This window comes from Silene latifolia, chromosome 4, assembly GCF_048544455.1.
Source record: "Silene latifolia isolate original U9 population chromosome 4, ASM4854445v1, whole genome shotgun sequence".
In the NCBI taxonomy this organism is placed as follows: domain Eukaryota; kingdom Viridiplantae; phylum Streptophyta; class Magnoliopsida; order Caryophyllales; family Caryophyllaceae; genus Silene; species Silene latifolia.
Window position 1 is genome coordinate 110,166,271 of NC_133529.1, and position 22,357 is coordinate 110,188,627.

General features: G+C 41.7%; 1 protein-coding gene across 1 annotated transcript; it reads right to left on the bottom strand.

The window, feature by feature from the left end:
• Positions 1 to 1,122: 1,122 nt before the first annotated feature.
• On the bottom strand, positions 1,123 to 5,647 carry LOC141653808 (methylsterol monooxygenase 1-1-like). Its single transcript, XM_074461667.1, has 5 exons — positions 5,115 to 5,647; positions 4,332 to 4,654; positions 2,426 to 2,573; positions 2,286 to 2,318; positions 1,123 to 1,479 (listed from the first exon to the last, which is right to left on the bottom strand). Exons 1-5 carry the CDS (start codon positions 5,442 to 5,444, stop codon positions 1,426 to 1,428), a joined length of 888 nt encoding a protein of 295 aa, XP_074317768.1. The 5' UTR covers positions 5,445 to 5,647; the 3' UTR covers positions 1,123 to 1,425.
• Positions 5,648 to 22,357: the final 16,710 nt, after the last annotated feature.

Here is a 22,357-nt window from a genome sequence, read left to right on the forward strand (position 1 = left end):
TATATCGTATTATCTCGTTTTTAAAAATTATGCATGTAATTTATTCGCATTATATGTAATTCAATCCCGTAATTAAATGTAATTCCTTCTCGTAATTATGTAATTTTATTATTATTTTTTTATATTATGTAATTCATTTATTTGTAATTAGTTTCATTTATTCCGATTTGTAATTCATTCCGCTTATATGTCATTAATTTCATTTATTCGGAATGTATAAAATTATTTCATAGTATTTCTTCTAAGACGGAATTTGTCGCATGTTTGTATAGCCGAAATTCTGAAGAAATAAATACATTGCACACTAACGGGTCCCACCATAACATGTATTTCCAAAAACAAAACTGAATTAATGACGTGGCACGCCCTGGATTGAGTATTGTCTTCTGAATTAATAAAGATAAGATGGGACAGAAGATGGGACGAGACAAGTGATCTCAACTCACTCATACAACCTTGATTATAGTGGAAGTTATTAATATATTGTCAAAACTTGTGATTGGTGAAGTATATAGCGTGGATAATAGACTTCACAAAATAAACCCGAATAAGAAAAATCGGCTAAAAATATCTAAATTAATAAGCGATCGAACACCCTATATAAGTAACTTTAATAGCACTCGATATTCGATACCCGATTCAAATCGAATTGATCCAAAACTGCACCGAAGTCGGTAATAACCGACTGATAGCGAAACTTGAATATATCCAAACACTCATATTTTATTAATGGTATTACAAATATTGCATTCAAATTGAAAAGTTTAAGGTACATTTAAGCTAATTTGTGTATTTTAACTCCAGAAAATTATGACACAAATGATATTGACCCGATCTGAATGACACTTGACTCGACATAGAACTAACTAATTGAAGTGGCTAACCGGAATAAACCTTGTCGAGGTTGAATTGAAACCAAAACGGAGGGAGTAAGGGTAACCCGTTTTAAATCGAAGTGATTTAACCCAATCCGAAACCAAACCGAATGACCCGTTTGGCAGGGTTTAGAGATAATACTTCAGTTTTTTTGTTTTTTTTAGTTACGTTAATCAATCTGTCAATTGCAGGCAGGTACTATCTGTATGAGTCTATTATCCAAATTTCAATTAGTAAAGGAAGATATAGAACCAAAATATCACTCTAATTGAACATTAAGAACGTTAATATTGACAAAGAAAAGTCATCCATATTAGAACATTATAAGAACCTACATTTCTCCCCCATTAAAAGGGGAAGAAAATAAAAATAGAAGGATTTGAAACACAATAGCATACAAACAAGTCAGAATTGAATCCATGTTAATGCACACCATAAAACACATATATCTATCTACTGTATCCCCAAGGCAAGTCATCGTCATCGACTCCATAGATGGAGCTTCATATCTGGCAGAAACCGCCAGCTATAGATTGCACAAGGAAGTTGCTATTCGGTTTTGAGTCCATTTTGTTGACCGTTGCTGCTCGATTCTTCTTTCAACTGCATTAGTTTACAGAATATTAGACCATTAACCCTGTAACTAAATGAGGAATCTGGGTTGGTCACACTTGTGTGACCGTCTCATAAAAACTCACTACTCTCTCGGAAAGAAAAGCATCTCAGCCTAAAGAAATGAACCAAAGGCCAAGCAAATAGTTTTAGGGAAAGGCATGTTGGTAATACGGAATCACATCCTAGAAATAAGGTAATATAGGCAAATGCTCACTAATTTGTTGATGAGCTGCCGTTTTGAGATGGTTCGAGGTTATTCTCATGTGTCCAAAGCAAGCATGGTCATTAAGCCTGCTCTAATGTTCGCTTTAGTCATTGTCTTCAGTTCTTCACCATCCACTTCATGTCTTCATCACTTATTCGCTATGTTATTTCGGGAATTCACTATGTTGCTTTCCGCAGACCATGTCTGACACTTAGACTCGTATAATTCTCGATACTTTAAGCAAAAAAAAAAAAAAGGAACTATTACATATCCAATACTACATTACCGTGTAGCTATGTTGTTTAGACTCTTCAATATTACTTCGCGTACCCGTGTAGGATACTCGACACTCGGACCTGGTAGGACACTAGGAAACTTCATTTACACCAAAAACATTAATTTTTTTCATAGAATAGACGAATCCAACATTTGGGCATGCACCCGGGAAATTCTAACCGAGTCCGAGCAACATAGCTGTGTAGTGTGTGACACTTGCAACCGAGTAAGAGTAACATTGCTTGTCAGACCTAGAGTCCAGAGGATACATAACATGTCATAGATAATGAAGTGATGGACTCTCAAATCGTACCTTGGCGAGGAGCTTCTTCTGATAGCGAAAGCCCTGATCAGACCCCAGTAAAAAAAAAAAAAAAAAGATTGATAGTCAGCATCCAATACAATGTATATGATCAAAAAGAGAATCAAGATCTGAAATGGAACTTTAATCACCTTGTCAGTCCCATATATATAATCACAGTATGTGAATACTGAAGCAAAATTACTTTGGCTTTGTCCACCGACATAATGATGGTAATCATGATGCTCAGCACCACCATAGAAAGGAATGTACTTTGTTGGGGTCCAAGGGAAGTCATATCTGCAACACAACCATTTTCATCTTCTTGAAATTATCCACGAACTAAGCCTAGTGGGAAGAAAGATATTTTACATAAAGTGGCCGAAACAAACATAATATCGAGTCTTGTATGAAACGGTCTCATATGTGAGATCCAACCCAAATACTTGTGTATTCCTCATTTAATCATATGACTAATAATAATTGTTTCGCCTCACATATACGACCTTCTGATATAAGTTGTAGACTTGTAGTATAATAGGTACTACAACCGAAATTAACAGGGTATTCTCGTATTTTATCTGAAGGCAGAAGTAGCCACCTCCGCATGCAACAAATGGCACAACTGGATATTATTGTAAATACGTCGGGGTCGCTAGTCGGGTCTGTTTTTAATAGGATAGTAAAACTGGAAGCAATGATCTAGTTTTCTAACTGCATATACTTTTTATTTTCATGTGTGAATTCATTTATTTTACACTGTTACTTTTAAATTTGGGAGATTCCAGTTTCCCCTCATCCCAACACCCAGTTTGGTTCTCTTCAGATAAACCACACAACATATTTGAAAAGAATAACACCCAGTTTGGTTCTTTTAAGCAAAACCACACAACAGATTTGAAAAGAATAGCTTCAGCGCACGAGGGGTAATACAAGCTTCTATCAATTCAGAGCTACAACCAGATTCATACCCACTGAAAATCAGTCAGTGATAAGGCTACAGGGCACAAAAAAAGCTAATCACTTTAAACGGGGGATATAATTGTGAGGATCAAATGAAACTTTGAGCGTAGGAAAGCTCTAAATACTTGACAGGGTAAATGTGTGATTATCTGAACCAAAGTCAATGCAAGCAAACAAAAAATGGGATGATGCAGATACGCCATACATATATAGTCAAATGATTAATCAACCATGAGTCCATGACCAACATACACCTTCACAGCTATGCCAAATTACTATTTTTCAGTAACAATTGTTAGATCCTTCAGTCTGATAACATGAGTCTATCGACTGTGGCATGTATATGAACAAAGTCAGTTCAAAACAATCTATTCTAGTCGGAAAGAGGATTCAACATTCTTCTGCACAAATCTTAAGTAGGCTGATTTAACCATATATAAGGAGGGGGTATTACCTTGGAGAGGCAGATCACCCCACTTCACCCCCTAATAAAAAGAGAATAAAATTCTCAAGATAGGAAGTATTTGACCATGCAGCACCTGAATACGAAGCTATCTTAGAGATTGAAGCCTAAATAGAGCTCACTACCTAATTATATTTGACCATGCAGCACTGGAATTTCGAAGTAAAGGCGTTTCGAACTCTACATGCCTTATTATGTGCATTGATTTTTCAGAAAAGACGGAAATAGCATAGGCATTGTAAAGTAGCCGTATAGTCGTGACACAGTTATAGAAATCACAAGTAATATCAAATATCATTCAGTCAATGATTAACACAACAGTACTAACCAATAGATAAGCACTTTAATCAACAAGGAACAGTTCCATGAAAGGAATGTGAAAATTCAAAAGGTGTAAAGGAGTCAAGAAGGAAATCAAACTTTTGATGATATTAGCAAAGGATAAGAAGCGTGGCGCAAATAAAGGCACAATTAACCCAAATTACTTTTTTTATTAGACCAAGTTAACCATCTAGAAAAAGAGTGGGAAAAGGCATAAGCAAGTGTTTAACATAATAATCATATCAAAATCAATAAGACAATCGCCAAAATGAGTAAAGAAAAGAGGTAAGAGGTCCCATAGGCATGCGTACCCGCTGTGCGTTTCAATAGCCTCAATCTGCCTCAAAGCAATCCACAACCAAAATGTAATCATGTGACCGGGAGCAATGGCAGGGCCAAGAAAAGAAGGAATCCCGAGGATTAGAACTTCGGCCCAATGTGCATAAGGTGCAGCAAAGCCAATTGGGGCGGTATACTCATGGTGCACCTTGTGAATCTTCTCGTATCCCCATTTACCATGTAACATTCTATGAATCCAGTAATTTGTGTAATCCTCAACAATGAAGTATACAATTAATTGGGTCACTATCTCCCACCCTGACGGCAATGGCAATCCCGTCCTTATGCCAATTAACTGTCACCCATCACCAAAATTATTCACATTAATTAACAAATACACTACCTAACATCCTACTTTTTGTTTATTTTTTTTTTAATTAAAAAGGATTCCTAATCACAATTAATCCAATTCTAACAAAAATCAAACACTAAATTTTCTCAGCATAAAACATCAATTACTGCCTTATCATACCTGACACATTCCTAACAAAAAAAACAACTTTCTTCATATCAGATGTGCATACCAAATTACCCAAAAAAACAGAAACATATATTCCTATACGAAGAATAATATGACGACATTAATCATTTGTTTAGCTTCGATTAAAATAGCATTAATTAACAAAGAATACAAAAGGTAAACAAATAAATGGGACGAGACCGAAATATACTAAACAAATTAGAAATCTTTAAAAAACAACATGCAATCAAATAGTAAAACAAAATCAAAATGGAGAAGAAGAAAAAGAAGGAACCTTGACGGAAGGATAAGAGACAAGCTGAAGGGGACCCACAATAAGGAAGAACATCTTCATAACAGTTTTATAACAAGACATGATCTCAGAAAAGGAGAGTTTGACTTTAGGTTGGATTTTGTAACGGTCGACATTAAACCAACGGAAAAGTTCAGCGAAAATAAGAGGAAGAGGGATTAAAGAAAAAATTAGAAAAAGGAATAAAATGTTGTGACAATACAAGAAATAATCAGATTTATTAACAGAGTAATTAAACCATAATGTTTCTGAATAGGTTAAGGAACGATTTAATGTGGTTTCTGCATCGATTATTGTTTTGTAAGGCAACATTGTTGTTGGCGGTGGTGGTTTAATCAATCGCCGCCTGAGAAAGGGATCGATCGATCGATCAGATGATGATATTCAGATTTAAGGAGGGGAACAACGGGGGGAAGGAAGTGAGTGACTCAGGGAAAACTTGGTTTTTTTTTATATTTGGACTGCCTTGTGTCTGTCGTCTTTGTTGTTTTGTTGCTTGGTGTGCTGTGTTTGCTGGCAAAAGCTGATGTGTTCGTGTTTATTTATGGTCAGGGTTGTTAATTTTTTATGTTTTAATAAGTGATTTTTTTATTTATTTTTTTTGGGAAAATTTTGGTTGTAGTTCGAAACTTCCGGATTTTTTAATTTATAAATATACGTTTTAGGAGTATATTTTACGGTGTATCCTAAACTCATACTTAGAAGTCCTGTTTTTTTTTTCTTTTTTTACTTATGCCTGGAATCCTTGGAATAATCAGGGATAAGTTTTAATCGGGTAATAATTACTGGGAAAGTTTATTACTTGGGTAATGAGTTCTTTGATGATAGGTTTGACATATAAGAATAATGATTATTGAGGAGATGTTTTACTCCATAATCATTAGCCAGGGGGAGGGTGGATAATGCATTACCCCGAGAGTAATAGATTCGGGAGGTGAATAATTACTCTAATACCAAACATGGAAAATGCACCTTACTTATCACCCCCTTATTCATTTCCCCATTTTTTTTACCCTCAATCCAAGCAAGCCCTAAGATCTGAACTTAATGAAGCTGAACTAAATTTAATGGAGCTAAATTGAACATAGGAAAGAGTTATTTGTGAATAGATGAATTGAATTGAACTGAACTAAATAGGTTTAATTGAACTAAAATGAGCTGAAAATAAGTTAAAAACAATAAGACCTTGGTCTCTGTGTTTCCAATTTCCATTAACTTAATCCTCCCCCAACAATCAGGTAAAAAGGATTATACATCTAGAGGTAAAATAGCATTGTACAACCATCATCAATCTAGAGCTTCATGTGTATTTTTTTTATGAGCATTTTAAAATTTATAAGTTACATTTTAATTTTTTAATGTCAATACTCAAATTTAATTGAGTTTATATGTATATTTTTTTGAGTTACATTATAATTTTTTTGAACTAAATGTTTAAGTGAAGCCTCGAAAACTTTACATTAAAACTCAAAAAATTTATTATTAACCTTGGAAACTATACATCAGTTGTAGTACCCGAGTTTCAAACCAAAACCGACCCGATGACGACTCCTAACCGGACACGACTTAATGGATCAGTGACTTGAACAAGACCCGACTTGATATTAATCCGACCAGATAGTGACCCGATTAATTTGATGGCTCGACAATTATTAAGCTTAATATTGATAAAAATAAAAGTGATTTAGTGTTTAGATTGATACGTTTGACTTAATAATGAAGTTACTAAACAAAAATGGTTAAAACTAAATTTAATGGTAAAAATATTGAAATAATGCGATAAAGTTCAAAAACCTCAACTATTGGGAATAACGGCATTTATTAATAATTATTATTACAAGTCCAAAAACCTCAAAATCACAATACCAAAATCATACAATCCAAAACTGTATCAAAACTACTATGAGATTTGGTGAAGACTCTCTAGGTGAAAACCGCTCCAATCCTCCAATGCATAATCAAGAAAGCAACTCAACCTGTCATATCAAGTGCTCCCCATATGACAGGAAATATCATATGGTTCACCACAAAGTTTGAAAACATTTAAAAGTCAGTCTCAATAATACAAGTGCTCACAACTCACAAGATGATATGCACAAATGCACAAATCCCCAAATCCTAAATAGCTTAGTCTTCTTCATTAGGGTTTCAAGAAAGTTTTAGAGTGTTTGAGAGGTTTAGGGTTCATAAAGAGATAGAAAACACTGTTCACGGACTTATATAGCTCTCTCCCAAGAACAAGGAACCGGATCTTGCATTTCTAGGCCTGAACCGGAGTACTCGGTCGAGTGCCACCTAATCAGAACCTGGGTTAAACCCAGAACACACTCGGTTGAGTAAGCTCTACTTGATCGAGTACTCTGCTTTACTCGGCCAAGTGCGTTACTTAGAAATCAGGGGTATTACAATAACAACCCGACCCGAAATCAACTCGGCTCGAAAGGGTAAGATGACTCGATATTACCTGAACACGATATGACCTGAATCGACTTAACCCGATCCAAACCCGATCTTACTGATCCGATGGCCACCTCTGTATCATTACCCATAGAACAATAGGTATAAAATAATAGAAGAGCTAGATAAAAGTAAAGAAAACAATTTTATTTATTTTTGTCTTTCAAAACCATTAACTAATTACTTTAGTACAAGTAAGTGATTAGGGATACTTGAGTGTTTAATTAATAACTTAAAGGGGATTTGGATATTCATATATGGTAGCTAGTGAATGGAGTATAAGTGAGATTAGGGACCGTAGCTCCCAAAAGCAACAAATTGTGGGCCTTGTATCATGCTTATTTGGGGAGCAGTAGCCAAAAGCCCTCTTATTGTTTATTGCTCTTCTCTACATTTTTTTAATTTTAATGGGGCGTGATGAAAGTGGTAGTTGAAGCAGTTATTGATCTTTCGTCGCTGGAGGCGGTACGTTATCTTATTTCTTGACAGGCTTGCCAAGTGCGGACTCAATAAATTAGCTTTTACGGTTATTTATTAAATCAAGCCCAAGTGCGTGGACAAGTCGGCCTACAAATACGGGCCTTTTTTTTTATCATCCCAAACCAGGCCAAATTGCTGAGGTCAAACCTCCACCGACAACAGAGGGAAATTTTAGCAGGATGCCCCTTCGAGTCAAAGCAAACCGGTTGAATCGATTATCAGAAGAAGAATTAGGCCAGAAATTTGGATATATTCTGGAAAAATAAAACCGACGTAAATATCTTTATTAGGGGTGTCTTTCTAATTTAATTTCGCCCAAAATTTTGATTGTTTACCCTTCCACACTTATTCACCATCCAAAACCGATCTTTTGTATATCTCACCAAAGAAGACGGGATAACCACAAAGATTGTTTCATGACTTGGGCATAAGTAATATTGCAGCCTTACAAAGACTAATCTCTCAGGATACACTCTGACCAATCGGCCCGACTTTGGACCCGACACTAAACAAGTAGGACTTAGGTGGAACGTCGAACTATTTCTTATACATCAAGGTCGTGGCACGACGCTGAAATGTGTCTTCCTCTAAAAGTGATTACATGATAGAAAATGATCGTGAAACGAGTTAGCAAACGAGTTAGAAAACGACGTTGATTAATTGAGAAAAAGTCACGCGAATGTGTATTCTACACGGCCTAAAGGGTCCAACTAGGTCACAATATTACAAGATTAACGCTTACTCATCGAGTGTTAATAGGAGGGTGTTAATCACGCACTCCTATGCTAGCGAGAAATCTAGTGAAAAGAGAGATGTATTCAATTAGGTTATAGAATTGTTAATTGATTTTAATAGCTATGTCGATGCCACCTAACATGTCTAATTAGGTTATTAAAATAATCTAATGTCGTCTAATTGAATCATAGGTTAACAATCAGAGGTTGAATTAACATGCAAAGGGTCCTAGGGCAGTGTTGGGGATAAAATTTACAATTTTATCAATTTACACGTGGCATGGATTAACTGGGCAGAATCATGGAGCAAGGATCGCTGACGTGGCGATAGAAGGACCACCAGATTATTTTGAAGAAGCACACACAAATGATATGCGTAAAATATGGCATGGGAAGAAGTCAAAGTAACTGTTCCCTACTTTTCAGGTAACGGCTCCTGGATCCTAGGAACCTGACCCGGAGGAGCCTGCTGCAGCCTAAACCCTAGAAGGATAACTATAAAAGGGAGGAGCATACGTTTGAAGAGAGATCATTCTCTGGCCAATTATTAAAAAGGAACACCATTGTATTTCCTTACTTGCTACGAAAATCTTGAAAGTCATAGTGAAAATACTTGGCGGGATTCCGACTCCCCCCACGGTTGTTCCCACAACGGGTTTTCCGCGTCACCAAAATTCCTTCGTGTCATACTTTTCCTTTCGTTATTTTCTACTTTTGCTCATCGATTTCTTTACTTATTCGAAGTCACAGACGATCACTTTGACCTCACACATTAAAATCTAATCGGTAAAATTTACCCAAAACAATTTGGCGCCCACCGTGGGGCCCTAGTGATCAATTTCTCATAAAGTTGAAGTTAAGCAGTCCGTCCGTCATCATGTCTGGAGCCAGCGCAAGTTCGTCCAGCACCCAGGGGGTATCCTCTCAATCTTCTGGGGGAAGATCTCTTCCAGCAAGCGCAGGATCACTCACCGCATCGTCAACAGCCAGCCAGATGGCCTCGGTCAGCGCATCCCCGAAAGCCATGCCACCACCTTTCAAGCCTCCCTAAGTGCCCAAGGCGCAAGAAGACTTTGTTACGAGATCCAAGAGGGAGAGCAGCCCAGCGAGACCGGATCCGGCGATCGCATGGGAGGAATCCATCAGGAGGCTGCATCAGGAGGAGTCCCGAAGAAGTCAGGAGCCTCATCACCAGACCCGATGCGAGTGGTGTTGGAAGGAATGGATACCCTGCACCGAGCCATCGAAAGCCTGAGAAAGGACAACCAAGACCTCAGGAGCCAGATCGCAACAGTAACCAGGTCCAGGGCCTCGTCAGCTGCGTTGCCTTCACCTTCTGAGGCCCCAGTTGCAGCCATCAGCGCAGGCTCCCGGCAGATCCCATCAGAGCTGATCACCAGATTGGATCTTGAAGGAATACCACCCAGAGGAGCCATCGAGCCCAGTGGATTAGGATTCCTGTCCTTTGATCGACCACTCAGCTTGCAGCCAACCCCAGGTAGTACTTTGTCTAACAGCTTGCCAGGGACTAACTTGCAATCTTTTGCAGGAACCTCCGTCCAGCAGGTGGCAGGATGGAATCCAGGACCCAGCACCGGTATAATGAACCCAGCAAGCGGATATTTCTCTGGAGGAGCCTGGGTCGGAGGAACCTCTTCTCAGCAGGCACCAGAATGGCAACCAGGAACCATCGTCCATGCAACACCCTTGGCAAGTCAGCCAGGCAGTCAATTCCCAGGAGGAGCCTGGCTGGGAGGTACCTCTGTTGGCTCTTTTCCGCCTGTCTCTAACCCTCTTGCAGGAACAGGCAGCTTGTTGGAACAGCAGTACCAGGAATTGAGGGACCTGATGTACAGGATATCGGGTGTAGCACGACCCCTGGAGAAGGTAACACGAGATAGCTACGCAGACTCCCCTTTCGTGGATGACATAGCCCTTGTCGGTGTCCCTAAAGGATGCGTGCCGCCAGCCATGACACTCTACGACGGAACCACGGATCCACTTGACCATATCAACCACTACAAACAGAAGATGATGGTGATCACCGCGAAAGGCTCCTTGAAAGAAGCCTGTATGTGTAAAGGGTTTGGGTCCACCCTGTCCGGAGCAGCCTTGCAATGGTTCGTCAGCCTGCCCAACAGGAGCATAACCTGCTTCGCAGACTTAGTCAATGCCTTCCACTGATTTGCCGGTTGCCAGCCTGAGACGGAAAAACAAACCGGCGAATTGCACACGGATAAAGTGCAGGGGACCGAAGAGGCTACCAGAGATTTTCTGAACAGGTTCAACAGAGAGAAGGTGGCAATCCCCCGGTGCGACATAGCCACAGCCATAGAAGCTTTACGCCAAGGGCTCCACCAGGACTCGGACTTGTATAAAGATCTGACCAAGTACCCGTGCACTACCTTCGAGGAGGTGCAGACAAAGGCAATTGCGGTCATGCGGCTGGAAGAAGACTCGGGACCCAGAAGAGCAGCTTATGGCACAGATCCTACATCCAGAAAGGCACCTGTAGAGAAGCAGAATGAAAGAGCCAAACCCTACAGCAAGCCTGTGAGCAAAGTATCGGAGGGCCCAGGAGGAAAGAACAACTCAGAGCCACCTCCGAAAGTAAGTGAGTATAAATTCTCAACCAACCTTGCAGGTGTACTCAAGGCCCTAAAGGAGATCCGGGGAGTCAGATGGCCCAGAAAGCGGACTGACGAGCGTCCTAACGATAAAAGAGACTCCAGCAAGAAGTGCGAGTATCACGATGACATCGGCCACGACACCGACGAATGCTACACCTTGAGAAGAGAAGTCAAGTTCTAGTACGATCGAGGAAACTTAGATCACCTCCTGCCAGGAGGCTCCACCAAAGTTAATTCCGCTAATCAGGTTCTGCCTACTCCTCCACCTATTTGCACTAGAATTGTGAATGTCATTACAGGAGGCTCGGAATTGTGCTGCCTAACTTATTCGGCGCCCAAAAGACACGCCACACAAACCAAGGGAGACAAGCCGGAGTTTTCTGCAGAATCGGCCGCCAGACCTCCGTGATCACCTTTGATGAGACAGACGCAGCAAAACACTGCGGAGCAACACCACGACGCTCTGATCATCACCCTCCCCATAGGAAACTGCGAGGTAAGAAAGATCCTGGTGGACACAGGAAGCTCCGTCAATCTGATTATGCTGGAAACTCTCAAAGGCATGGGGCTCAGCGAGAAGGACTTGGCAACGAAAGAGGTACCTTTGGTCGGGTTCAGTGGTGAAACAAATTAAAGCACTCTCTAGGAGAGATCGTCATCCCAACCTACGCCAAAGGAGTCAACAAACAGGTAAGATACTTGGTTATCGATGGGCCCTCTATTTACAATGTGATTCTTGGCAGGCCCTGGATCCATGAAATGAAAGCAATACCTTCAACCTACCACCAATGTCTGAAATTCCCAACACCATGGGGGGTGCAAGAGATACGTGGGGATCAAGAGGATGCTAAGAATTGCTACAAGATAGCCCTAAAACCAACAGCCAGACCGCCAGCATAGCAATTACAGAGCCAGCGCATCCAGGAGGAGTACGTCGAGCCACCTCAGGCAGAGCTAGACGAAGTCAGCCTGGACGAGCTGCAACCAGAGCGAACCATACTTATTGGGTCAGAATGCACAGGTAAAATCCGTCAGGAACTTGTTCAATTATTGAGAGCTAACATGGATTGTTTTGCTTGGTCCCACAATGATATGGTAGGAATAGATCCAAGTATCATAACACACAAGCTGAGTGTGGATCCAAGCTATAAACCTATCCAGCAGAAGAGGAGGAAGATTGCTCCAGAGAGGAACCAGGTCATAAACCAGGAGGTAGACAACCTGCTCGCTGTTGGAAAAATCAGGGAGGTGAAGTACCCAGAATGGTTATCTAATGTGGTGGTGGTCCCAAAGAAGAATGGCAAATGGAGGGTTTGTGTCGATTTCACGGACCTAAATAAAGCTTGCCCTAAAGATCCGTTCCCGCTGCCGCACATAGACGCTATGGTGGACGCCACAGCAGGCCACGAAATGCTCACATTCCTGGATGCTTGGAGTGGCTACAACCAGATCAAGATGCACCCTGATGATCAAGAGAAAACGGCATTCAGGTCAGAGCGAGGTATCTATTGTTATAACGTGATGCCCTTTGGTCTAAAGAATGCGGAGTTCCACCTACCGGCCGGTAAACACTATGTTCAAAGAGCAAATAGGCCGCACCATGGAGGTATACATCGACGACATGGTGGTAAAATCAAAGCAAGCTGCCCAGCACGTTGAACATCTGGCTGACACTTTCAGCACCCTGAGAAAATATGAAATGAAGCTGAATCCCTCGAAGTGCACTTTTGGAGTCTCCGGTGGGAAGTTCTGGGATATATGGTCACCCGGAGGGGGATAGAAGCCAAGATCGATCAAATCAAGGCCATACTCCAGCTAGAGTCACCTCAAAAGCCGAAGGACGTGCAACGTCTGACGGGACGGGTAGCTGCTCTGAACAGGTTCATAGCAAGGTCCTCGGACAGATGCAGGTTATTTTATGACATCCTAAGGAAGAGCCAGAAGTTCGAGTGGACGGAGGAGCATGAGGCAGCACTCAGCGAGCTAAAACGATATTTGAGCAGTCCACCACTCTTATCAAAGCCGGAACCCGGAGAGCCCTTGTCTTTGTACCTCTCAGTAACGGAGGTGGCTGTCAGTGCAGTATTAGTGCGAGACCAAGAAGGTGTGCAGCATCCAGTATACTATGTCAGTAAGTCTCTGCTACCTGCAGAGACCAGGTATACCTCACTCGAAAAACTTGTACTTGCGCTGGTCACAGCTTCCTATAAATTGCGACCTTATTTTGAATCCCATACTATCTCCGTGGTAACTAACTATCCTCTTAAGACTATAATGAGGAAACCAGAGTTATCAGGCAGAATGGCCAAGTGGTCCATACACCTGAGTGGCTACGATCTGAAATTCGAACCTCGGGCAGCAATCAAGTCCCAGGCTCTAGCAGACTTTGTCTCCGACTTTTCCCCCTCCCTCCAGACGCAGGCTGAAAAAGACATCCTCACCCTGGAGGAGGACAAAGGGGAGCAGATATGGGAGCTGAATGTAGATGGAGCCTCAAACATGAAGGGAGCAGGAGTAGGTCTGGTCCTTAAGTCACCCCAAGGGGACCTGCTGGTCCAGGCAGTTCGGTGCGAATTCAAAGCTACCAATAACGAGGCAGAATATGAAGCCTTGATCTTGGGTCTCCAACTGGCTCTAGATTTAAAAATCAGGCACCTCCAGGTATACAGTGACTCCCAACTTATCGTAAACCATGTAAATGACTCTTATGCAGCTAGGGACCCCACTATGATGGCCTACCTGGAAATAGCGCGAGAGCTGAAACTCAGGTTCCAGACCTTCAACATTAAGCAAATCCCCAGGGACCAGAACGTGGAGGCTGATGCCTTAGCTGCCCTGGGGGCAACGTTCAAATCAGGTACAATATCTACCATACCCATCATCCATGTACTGGAACCTGCAATATCAAAAGCAAGACAGGACGACGAAAACACAGCCGGTTCACCACAATCACAGGAGGAAGGGGTGTTAACCAACACCGTCAGCCAGGAGGAAGCCGTTGATTGGAGGAAACCTTACAAAGATTGGTTGCATAATGACACACTTCCAGCAGACAAAAAAGAGGTAAGAAGCTTTAAAATGCGAGCCTCCAGATTTGTACTGATTGATGGTGTCCTGTTCAGGAAATCCCATGCAGGACCCTACCTGAGGTGCCTGGATAAGGATGAAGCCCAGGCTGTTTTACATGCTATCCACAGTGGTGAATGTGGAAACCATGCGGGGCGGAGCCTTTGTCAACAAGGCTCTCAGGCAGGGGTACTTCTGGCCCACGATGCGCAAAGATGCTATGGAATACGCGAAAAAGTGTGACGCCTGTCAAAGGCATGCGCCGATCGACCACCACTGCGAGAACCTCGCACCCGATTATTTCTCTACGGCCTTTTATGAAATGGGAATGGACATAGTGGGACCGCGCCAAGGCACCAGGAAACAAGGTCTACATGCTTGCCATGACGGACTACTTCTCCAAATGGATAGAGGCAGAATCATTCTCCCAAGTTACCGAGGCCCAGGTGATATCTTTTATTAAACGCAACATCATCTGTAGGTTTGGTATTCCATCTGAAATAATATGCGATAATGGGTCTCAGTTTATTGGTAATAAGACAGAAGCATTTTGCGCTAGTTGGAACATTTCATTGCAGAAGTCTACTCCCAGGAACCCTCAGTCCAATGGCCAGGCGGAGTCCAGCAATAAAATCATAGTGGAGAACCTGAGAAAGAAGCTGAAAGAAATTGGGGGCAAATGGGCAGAGGAGCTACCACTAGTCCTATGGGCTGATAGAACCACCCCTAAAGTAGCAACAGGGCAAACTCCCTTCAGCCTGGTGTTCGGGGCTGAAGCAGTTATCCCTTCAGAGGTTAGGGTTCCTACCCACAGATACGGGTGCCTGACAGAGGAGCGGAACCAGGTGGAAATGGCAAGCAGTTTAGACACGGTGGATGAGCTCAGAACCAGCGCCCAGATCAGGATGGCCTCATACAGGCAGACAGTGGCCAGGAGCTACAACAAAAATGTAAAGGTCAGGACCCTGCAAGTAGGAGACTTGGTCCTGAGGAAAGTTTTCCAGAACACTAAAAACCAGAGAGCAGGCAAATTTGCCTACAATTGGGAAGGACCGTACCAGGTGGAAAGTATCGTCGGAAATGGAGCCTACAGGCTCATGACAATGGAAGGGCAAATGGTCCCTAGATCGTGGAATATCATCCACCTAAAGAAGTATTACATCTAAAGCGACCAGAGCAGTCAGCAACCAGACATGCAATACGACCCCACCAGGTTCCAGATTTTGCAAAAGTGTCCTTTTCCTTTCTAAGAGCCTCAATTTTTCAAAATAGAACTTTAAAAATCCTTTTCCGAGCTTCCAAATAAAACTTTTGACCTCAAGTTATCAGATTGTAATTAAAATTTCAGTATACTTTAAACAAATTACCTTAAAATCTAAGTTTTATCAACAGTACGCTTTGGGCTTATTTCAAAATTTGCATGCTCTAGAAGATAGGAGCCTGCGAAAGCTAATCTGGTGGAGTTTCTATGTCCCTACACAGAGAAGCATGGACTTATGGCTAAGTACCCACAGATCGGATGAACTAGGCTCCTGCAGTACTCAGCGTCCGTGCAAGCGAGGTTCCTCTGAACAGAGGGGCAAGTAAATCCCAGAGCCTCCAATCAACGTAAGCCGGCAACAATACAACGAAAAAGGTGCACGCACGACAAAATAAAGGTACGCCAGAAAACGGCAGAATATTAACTAAAGCGCCTGAAATGGCAAAATATCAAAGTACGCTTCGCTCCCATGAGCAAAGCCAAAACATACCGAAAATTATCCAAAAAACTAATAAAGTTTTATGCCACACAGGGCCCAGAAAATAAATACTGAAAATAGAAAGGAAGCTGGTTCAGGAGCCTCTTCAGTCCAGCACAACACGCTCCACCTCTGCAGCAGGAGCTGGAACATTTCCAGGAGCAAGCTGAACAACAGAGTTGCCCTCTGGAACCAGGTTGTCAGCTGCGTGGGTTCCTCCCTGAACCTCTTCCTCCTCGGCAGCAGAGAAGCCGTCGTCCTCCTCCAAGGCGTCAATCTCAAAATCCGACAATATTCCCAAATCAACTTTCTCGGGAAAGGAGTCAGCAAACAGCCTTTCTTCCTCTTCCAGATCCCAAGACAGGTGCTTCCCCTCTTGAAACTCCCTGATGCAAGCAATCTTCATCTCCCAGGAAGAGCAAGCGGCAGCATCAGTCAGGGCCTTGGATAGATTGGCTTTCTTCTCTTTCAAGACCTTGTTCTCAGCAGTCAGAGAGTTGTTAACCTCCAGCACTTGAGCAAGTCGCTCCTCAGACTCCTTCAGGCTGATGCGCACTGAGTCAGCCTCCCCTCGAAGACCGGCCTTTTCCTTTCTCTCCTCATCCAGCTGATCAAGAAGCTCCCTTTTTTCCGTCTGCAGGAGGCATACGTCATCTTCCAGCTTAGCAAGTTTCTCCCTAATAAGAAGAGATATCTGCAGCGACTGGCAGAAAGAAGGAAAATTCTCAATACAAAAAAAAAAAAAAAAAAAAAGATCTACCTCAAAGGCATGCTCAGCTTCCAAATCCGCCATCTCTTTTAGGGGCCTCTTCTCCAGCGACGAACGAGGACCAGGAAGCAGCAAGCGTTCCAAATAAGGCCAGTGACCAAGGGCCCTGGACCTGCCAAACCCTTCTGGGAGCTTCAAAGTCATTTCGGGAAGGGGAGCATTAGGGCCCTTGGGAGTGGAAACTTCCCTATCCTCAGGAGGCAGCGATGCAAGAGGAGTAATTTCAACAGGCACCGAGTCAGAAGAAGTAGCAGGCTTTTTCGAGCAAGCAGCCTCGGCATCCAAAGAGGACTCGTTCTTTCTCTTAGAGGCAGGCTTGGGGGCACCTCCAGTGGCCCTCTTCCTCCTCTGAGCCAATATCATTTGCAAAGTAACCTTGGGCCTAACAGAATCTAGGAACCAGAAATTTTCAGGAACCAGAAAATCAGAAAGCCGAAATGAAAAGTGAGAAGTAAAGGGAGGAAGAGGGTCATACCAGACGACATTTCTTCTTCCTCCTCTTCCACAGCAGGGATCGGCGCACCAGGAGAAAAACCAAGCAGGCGGTTAAAGGAACGTTTTTCAGGAGACAGACCAAAGAGCTTCGTCAAGGAAGCAACTTCGTCCGACGAAGGAACTAGACGATTCAAACCTGCACAAAAAAGCAAGTAAGGAAAGTAAGAAAGCAAAGAACAAAGGAACAAGCAGTGGAAGGTACCAAGTACCTGTGGTAGGTCTCCACTCGGAGAACAAATAATCAACTGGAGGAGGGAGAGAACTAATTTCCACGAAAATGAAACGGCGGAACCAGTCAGCGTCATTGGGCTTGGGAGGAAAGATTAAACAATGCTCCTCACCTTCCCTAACACGCAGAGTCACTTGTCCGTGTCCCAAAGATCTCACGGTAAAAAGATGACCCAAATCCCCAAGATCAATCCCGGAATCGTACAAATCATTCATAATACAAAGAGGAATCAAAGTACGCCAAGCATAAGGAGCAACTTGGCACACGGCGAGGTTGTTAAAACGAAGGAAATCTTGAATTAATTTTGGAAAAGGAAATCTTAAGCCTAGAAAAAAGGGGTAAAAGTAAAAGCAAGTCCAACCCGGCCTACGAAAATCGGCCCTTTGACCCGGAAGCGGGACATGCACCACGACATCATCAGAGAATCCAAACAATTCCTTGATCATGGCAACGTCGGCCGGATCAAATTCGGAATCGCAGGAATGAGTAGGAGTGAGAATAGATGTAGAAGGAAACAAGTCATTAGGATTAAAATTCGGGACAGAAGAGCTAGACGACCGAGTATTTTTCCGGGCCATTGTAAAAAGAAAAGAAAGGAAGACAGAAGGTACCTGGCAAAGGGGCGTGCCTTGAAGATGAAGATGAAAAAGAGATTTTTGGGAGATGGAAAGTAAAAAGTGAAGTGAAGAGGGGAGAGGTATTAAAGGATTTATGGGAAATAGGAAAGCAAGTGGGTGGTTGGAGAATAATGGGATGCGGCAGTTGAAGTGTCCAGGGAACTGAAAAGTCCAGTCTTGTCACGTCAATAAAATTCTGACGGCTTAGGAAACTGAAATTCCCGCGCAAGCGTATTTGCCCAGGAATTTGGGGGCAATTGTTGGGGATAAAATTTACAATTTTATCAATTTACACGTGGCATGGATTAACTGGGCAGAATCATGGAGCAAGGATCGCTGACGTGGCGATAGAAGGACCACCAGATTATTTTGAAGAAGCACACACAAATGATATGCGTAAAATATGGCATGGGAAGGAGTCAAAGTAACTGTTCCCTACTTTTCAGGTAACGGCTCCTGGATCCTAGGAACCTGACCCGGAGGAGCCTGCTGCAGCCTAAACCCTAGAAGGATAACTATAAAAGGGAGGAGCATACGTTTGAAGAGAGATCATTCTCTGGCCAATTATTAAAAAGGAACACCATTGTATTTCCTTACTTGCTACGAAAATCTTGAAAGTCATAGTGAAAATACTTGGCGGGATTCCGACTCCTCCCGCGGTTGTTCCCACAACGGGTTTTCCGCGTCACCAAAATTCCTTCGTGTCATACTTTTCCTTTCGTTATTTTCTACTTTTGCTCATCGATTTCTTTACTTATTCGAAGTCACAGACGATCACTTTGACCTCACACATTAAAATCTAATCGGTAAAATTTACCCAAAACAGGCAGGCCGAATGGGGCAAAACGAGTGAGGGGTCAAAAGCGAGAAACAAAGTCAATATCGTTTTATTAATGCCCTACCTTGAACACGAGGATATGTAAACGAGCGAGGACAATTGCCATTGGCGAGTAAGACCTTTTAAACTCGAGTCAACGCGGGTGTTCATGGTGGCACTTTAACTCATACTCGGACTAAACTAGTTTCATAGTTAACGATGTTAGACGATGCATAACGATAAACAAAATACAAAACAAACTATAAAAAACAAACAAAAAGAAACGAAATAAAAGGGAGAAAAGGAGGATTTGATGCACCCTCAACCTACATGTATCGTTGACACCGTCTTGGGTCGTAATCGATCGTAGATTTTATCTCGAGAGGCCGTCGTCGACGAAGGAACAAAGCAACAACACGTTTTTTGGTAAATCTGGACAGCAACTTTCAAACTGCAATTTCTTACTCGTTTCTCGATGAAAATTAGATTTAAAAGATGTTTTGAAAACTAGAGAGAGAGTAGAACAAATATCTTAAAACAAACCACGCTCGTTCTGAGTTATTGGGCACGAAAAACGAGCACAAACAGAACTGGACAGACAAGAAAAGCCGCGAAAACAGAGTGTATGACACTCTGTTTTTCGAGGGGATTCGTGTGCTCTCAAGGTCAATTTGGCTCGTGAATCTTTGTCTAAGATGTGGATAGATGTTATATGGTTAATTAGGATCAAGAAAATCGAGTTTTAATGGATATTTGAAGGGAGAACGAATGGTATTTCGAGAGAGACACAAACTGTTTCTCAGTTTGGTTGTCTCGGTTTTGTCGAGAGTTTTGAGAGGCAACTAGGGTTTGTTTGTGGAGATTAATGCTGGTGAGTGACGGTAGTATGTATGGAGAACTTAGAGGAATGAAAGTGTGGTGGAGAATAGGTATTTATAGGGAGTGAAAATAGGGTAAAGGTAGGTTAGCCGAGAAGAAGAGCCGTCGGGTTGCTTGTGTTTGTCTTCCACTTTGACTGCTCTTTTCGTGGATAATGAGCTAGGGTTTGTTAGGGTTAGATGCTAGGTTACTTGGGGATTAAGGTAAGGATGAATGTAGGCTAGGTTTAGCATGAAGGGAAGCGAATTTGAGACGAGAATAAGAGCACACACGGGCGGATTCATGCTCTGTTTTGGAGCTGCTGTACACGGCTATTTTGGCAAGGTTTTGGGCTCGGTTTCTTAATGGGCAAGGTACTAACAAGTGGTATAGGATGCGGGTATGGATGTAGGTCTGGTAGGAAGCAGGTTGGACGAGTTTTAAACGGGTTTGGGGTTGTTTAGTGGACTCGGGTTGAAGGATGACGGGCTAGCTTGTGCTGCTGTTTGGATGGGTTATTAGCTGGATTGGAGGGAGTTTGGACGTGGTTTTGCATGGGGTTAGGGCCTGGTTGTGAGGGTGAGTGATGGGTTGGGTTATGGGTCAGGGGTTGGTTCGAGTTTGCTTCAAAAATCGTGCCCAAATCAAGTTGAAAACGAGCTCAAAATCGCGTATAAAACCATCGTAAAAAATCGAGTTCTTCAAATACGGTTTATAAACGATTTAAATTGATTTTTCAAATCAATTAACTTAAGAATGATTTTTCAAATCAAATATCTATTTTATTTTCAATAAAATAAACGTAAGAAAATAAATTCAAATTAAAACAATAAAATGAATTCACTTTAATAAAACATTAATTTAAATATCATTTAAATTAATAAAATACTTCATCGACTACGTCCATTCTACGCCGTAAAACGAGCTCCAAATAATGACAATGCCAACTAGCAAATACATGTCGTCCTATCATCATCGGATGTTTGTCGGGTTTTCTATAAATTCCAATATCGACGGATACGGGTATCTACAGAGCCCCCACTTTGACTGAGGCTTGGACAAGGCAAAAGTCAAAGTATACCCCAAGTCCCTCTTGACCTGAGGATTCCGCGGGTCGTTTATAGTCCATTAGACTTGCGTATATAAGCTCGCCAGCCATAAGAAGAGATCATACCTGAAACTTCGTTGGGGATTGACTCTTGCTTCTGTTGCGTCAAATTATCATCGTTGGTCATTATTATTATTATTCAGTTCAATTCAGATCCAATCAGCTTTGTTCAGTTTAGCTCTATTCAATTCAGTTCAGCTCAGCTCCATTTAGTTCAGTTCAGTTCAGCCAGCTTAGCTCAGCTCCATTAAGAGAAATGATATTGAGGCCCATTTGCTATTTCACACCCTAAAATTCAGCAGCCAATAGGAAGGCAGGAAATGTTTTTGCTTTTATATAACGATTATTTCATAGGAATAACACAAACTATGAGTGCCTTTCTTATATTACTCCAAACTTCAACTTAACCCAATTTAATCCCTCTTATTCCCCTTTCTTCCCAAATCAGACTTAACTAATTTTTTTAATGGTTATACCAGGTAACTTATATACCTTTTTTTATTTAACTCTTATCGATTCATTGTCTTTCTTCTTTGTTTACTCATCTCCTTCTTAAATGACTTGATTTAGCCGGTAAAAAAAAATTATCTAAGTCTGATTTGGGAAAGAGAGAGGATATGAGGATTATATTGTGTTATATTGAAGTTTGGAATAATATATGGACACTCATAGTTTGGATTATTCCTATGAAATAATAATGTAGATAATATGTATAATGTAATACATTGTAAATCGGCGGCCAATAGGAAGGCATGGAATGTTTTTGCTTTTAGATTGTTATCTATTTTTTTTATGTGAATTAGCAAACGAGTTAGAAAACGACGTTGATTAATTGAGAAAAAGTCACGCGAATGTGTATTCTACACGGCCTAAAGGGTCCAACTAGGTCACAATATTACAAGATTAACGCTTACTCATCGAGTGTTAATAGGAGGGTGTTAATCACGCACTCCTATGCTAGCGAGAAATCTAGTGAAAAGAGAGATGTATTCAATTAGGTTATAGAATTGTTAATTGATTTTAATAGCTATGTCGATGCCACCTAACATGTCTAATTAGGTTATTAAAATAATCTAATGTCGTCTAATTGAATCATAGGTTAACAATCAGAGGTTGAATTAACATGCAAAGGGTCCTAGGGCAGGCCGAATGGGGCAAAACGAGTGAGGGGTCAAAAGCGAGAAACAAAGTCAATATTTTCTCCATAATATACTTGGTCGACCAGG

Excerpts from the sequence above, each read along its gene's own strand:
- LOC141653808 (XM_074461667.1), bottom strand. The coding sequence starts at position 5,444 with ATGTTGCCTTACAAAACAATAATCGATGCAGAAACCACATTAAATCGT. Across the intron at positions 2,574-4,331 it reads GCTATTGAAACGCACAGCGG|ATATGACTTCCCTTGGACCC; the intron begins GTACGCATGCCT and ends GTTGTGTTGCAG. Across the intron at positions 1,480-2,285 it reads AGAAGAAGCTCCTCGCCAAG|TTGAAAGAAGAATCGAGCAG; the intron begins GTACGATTTGAG and ends AAACTAATGCAG.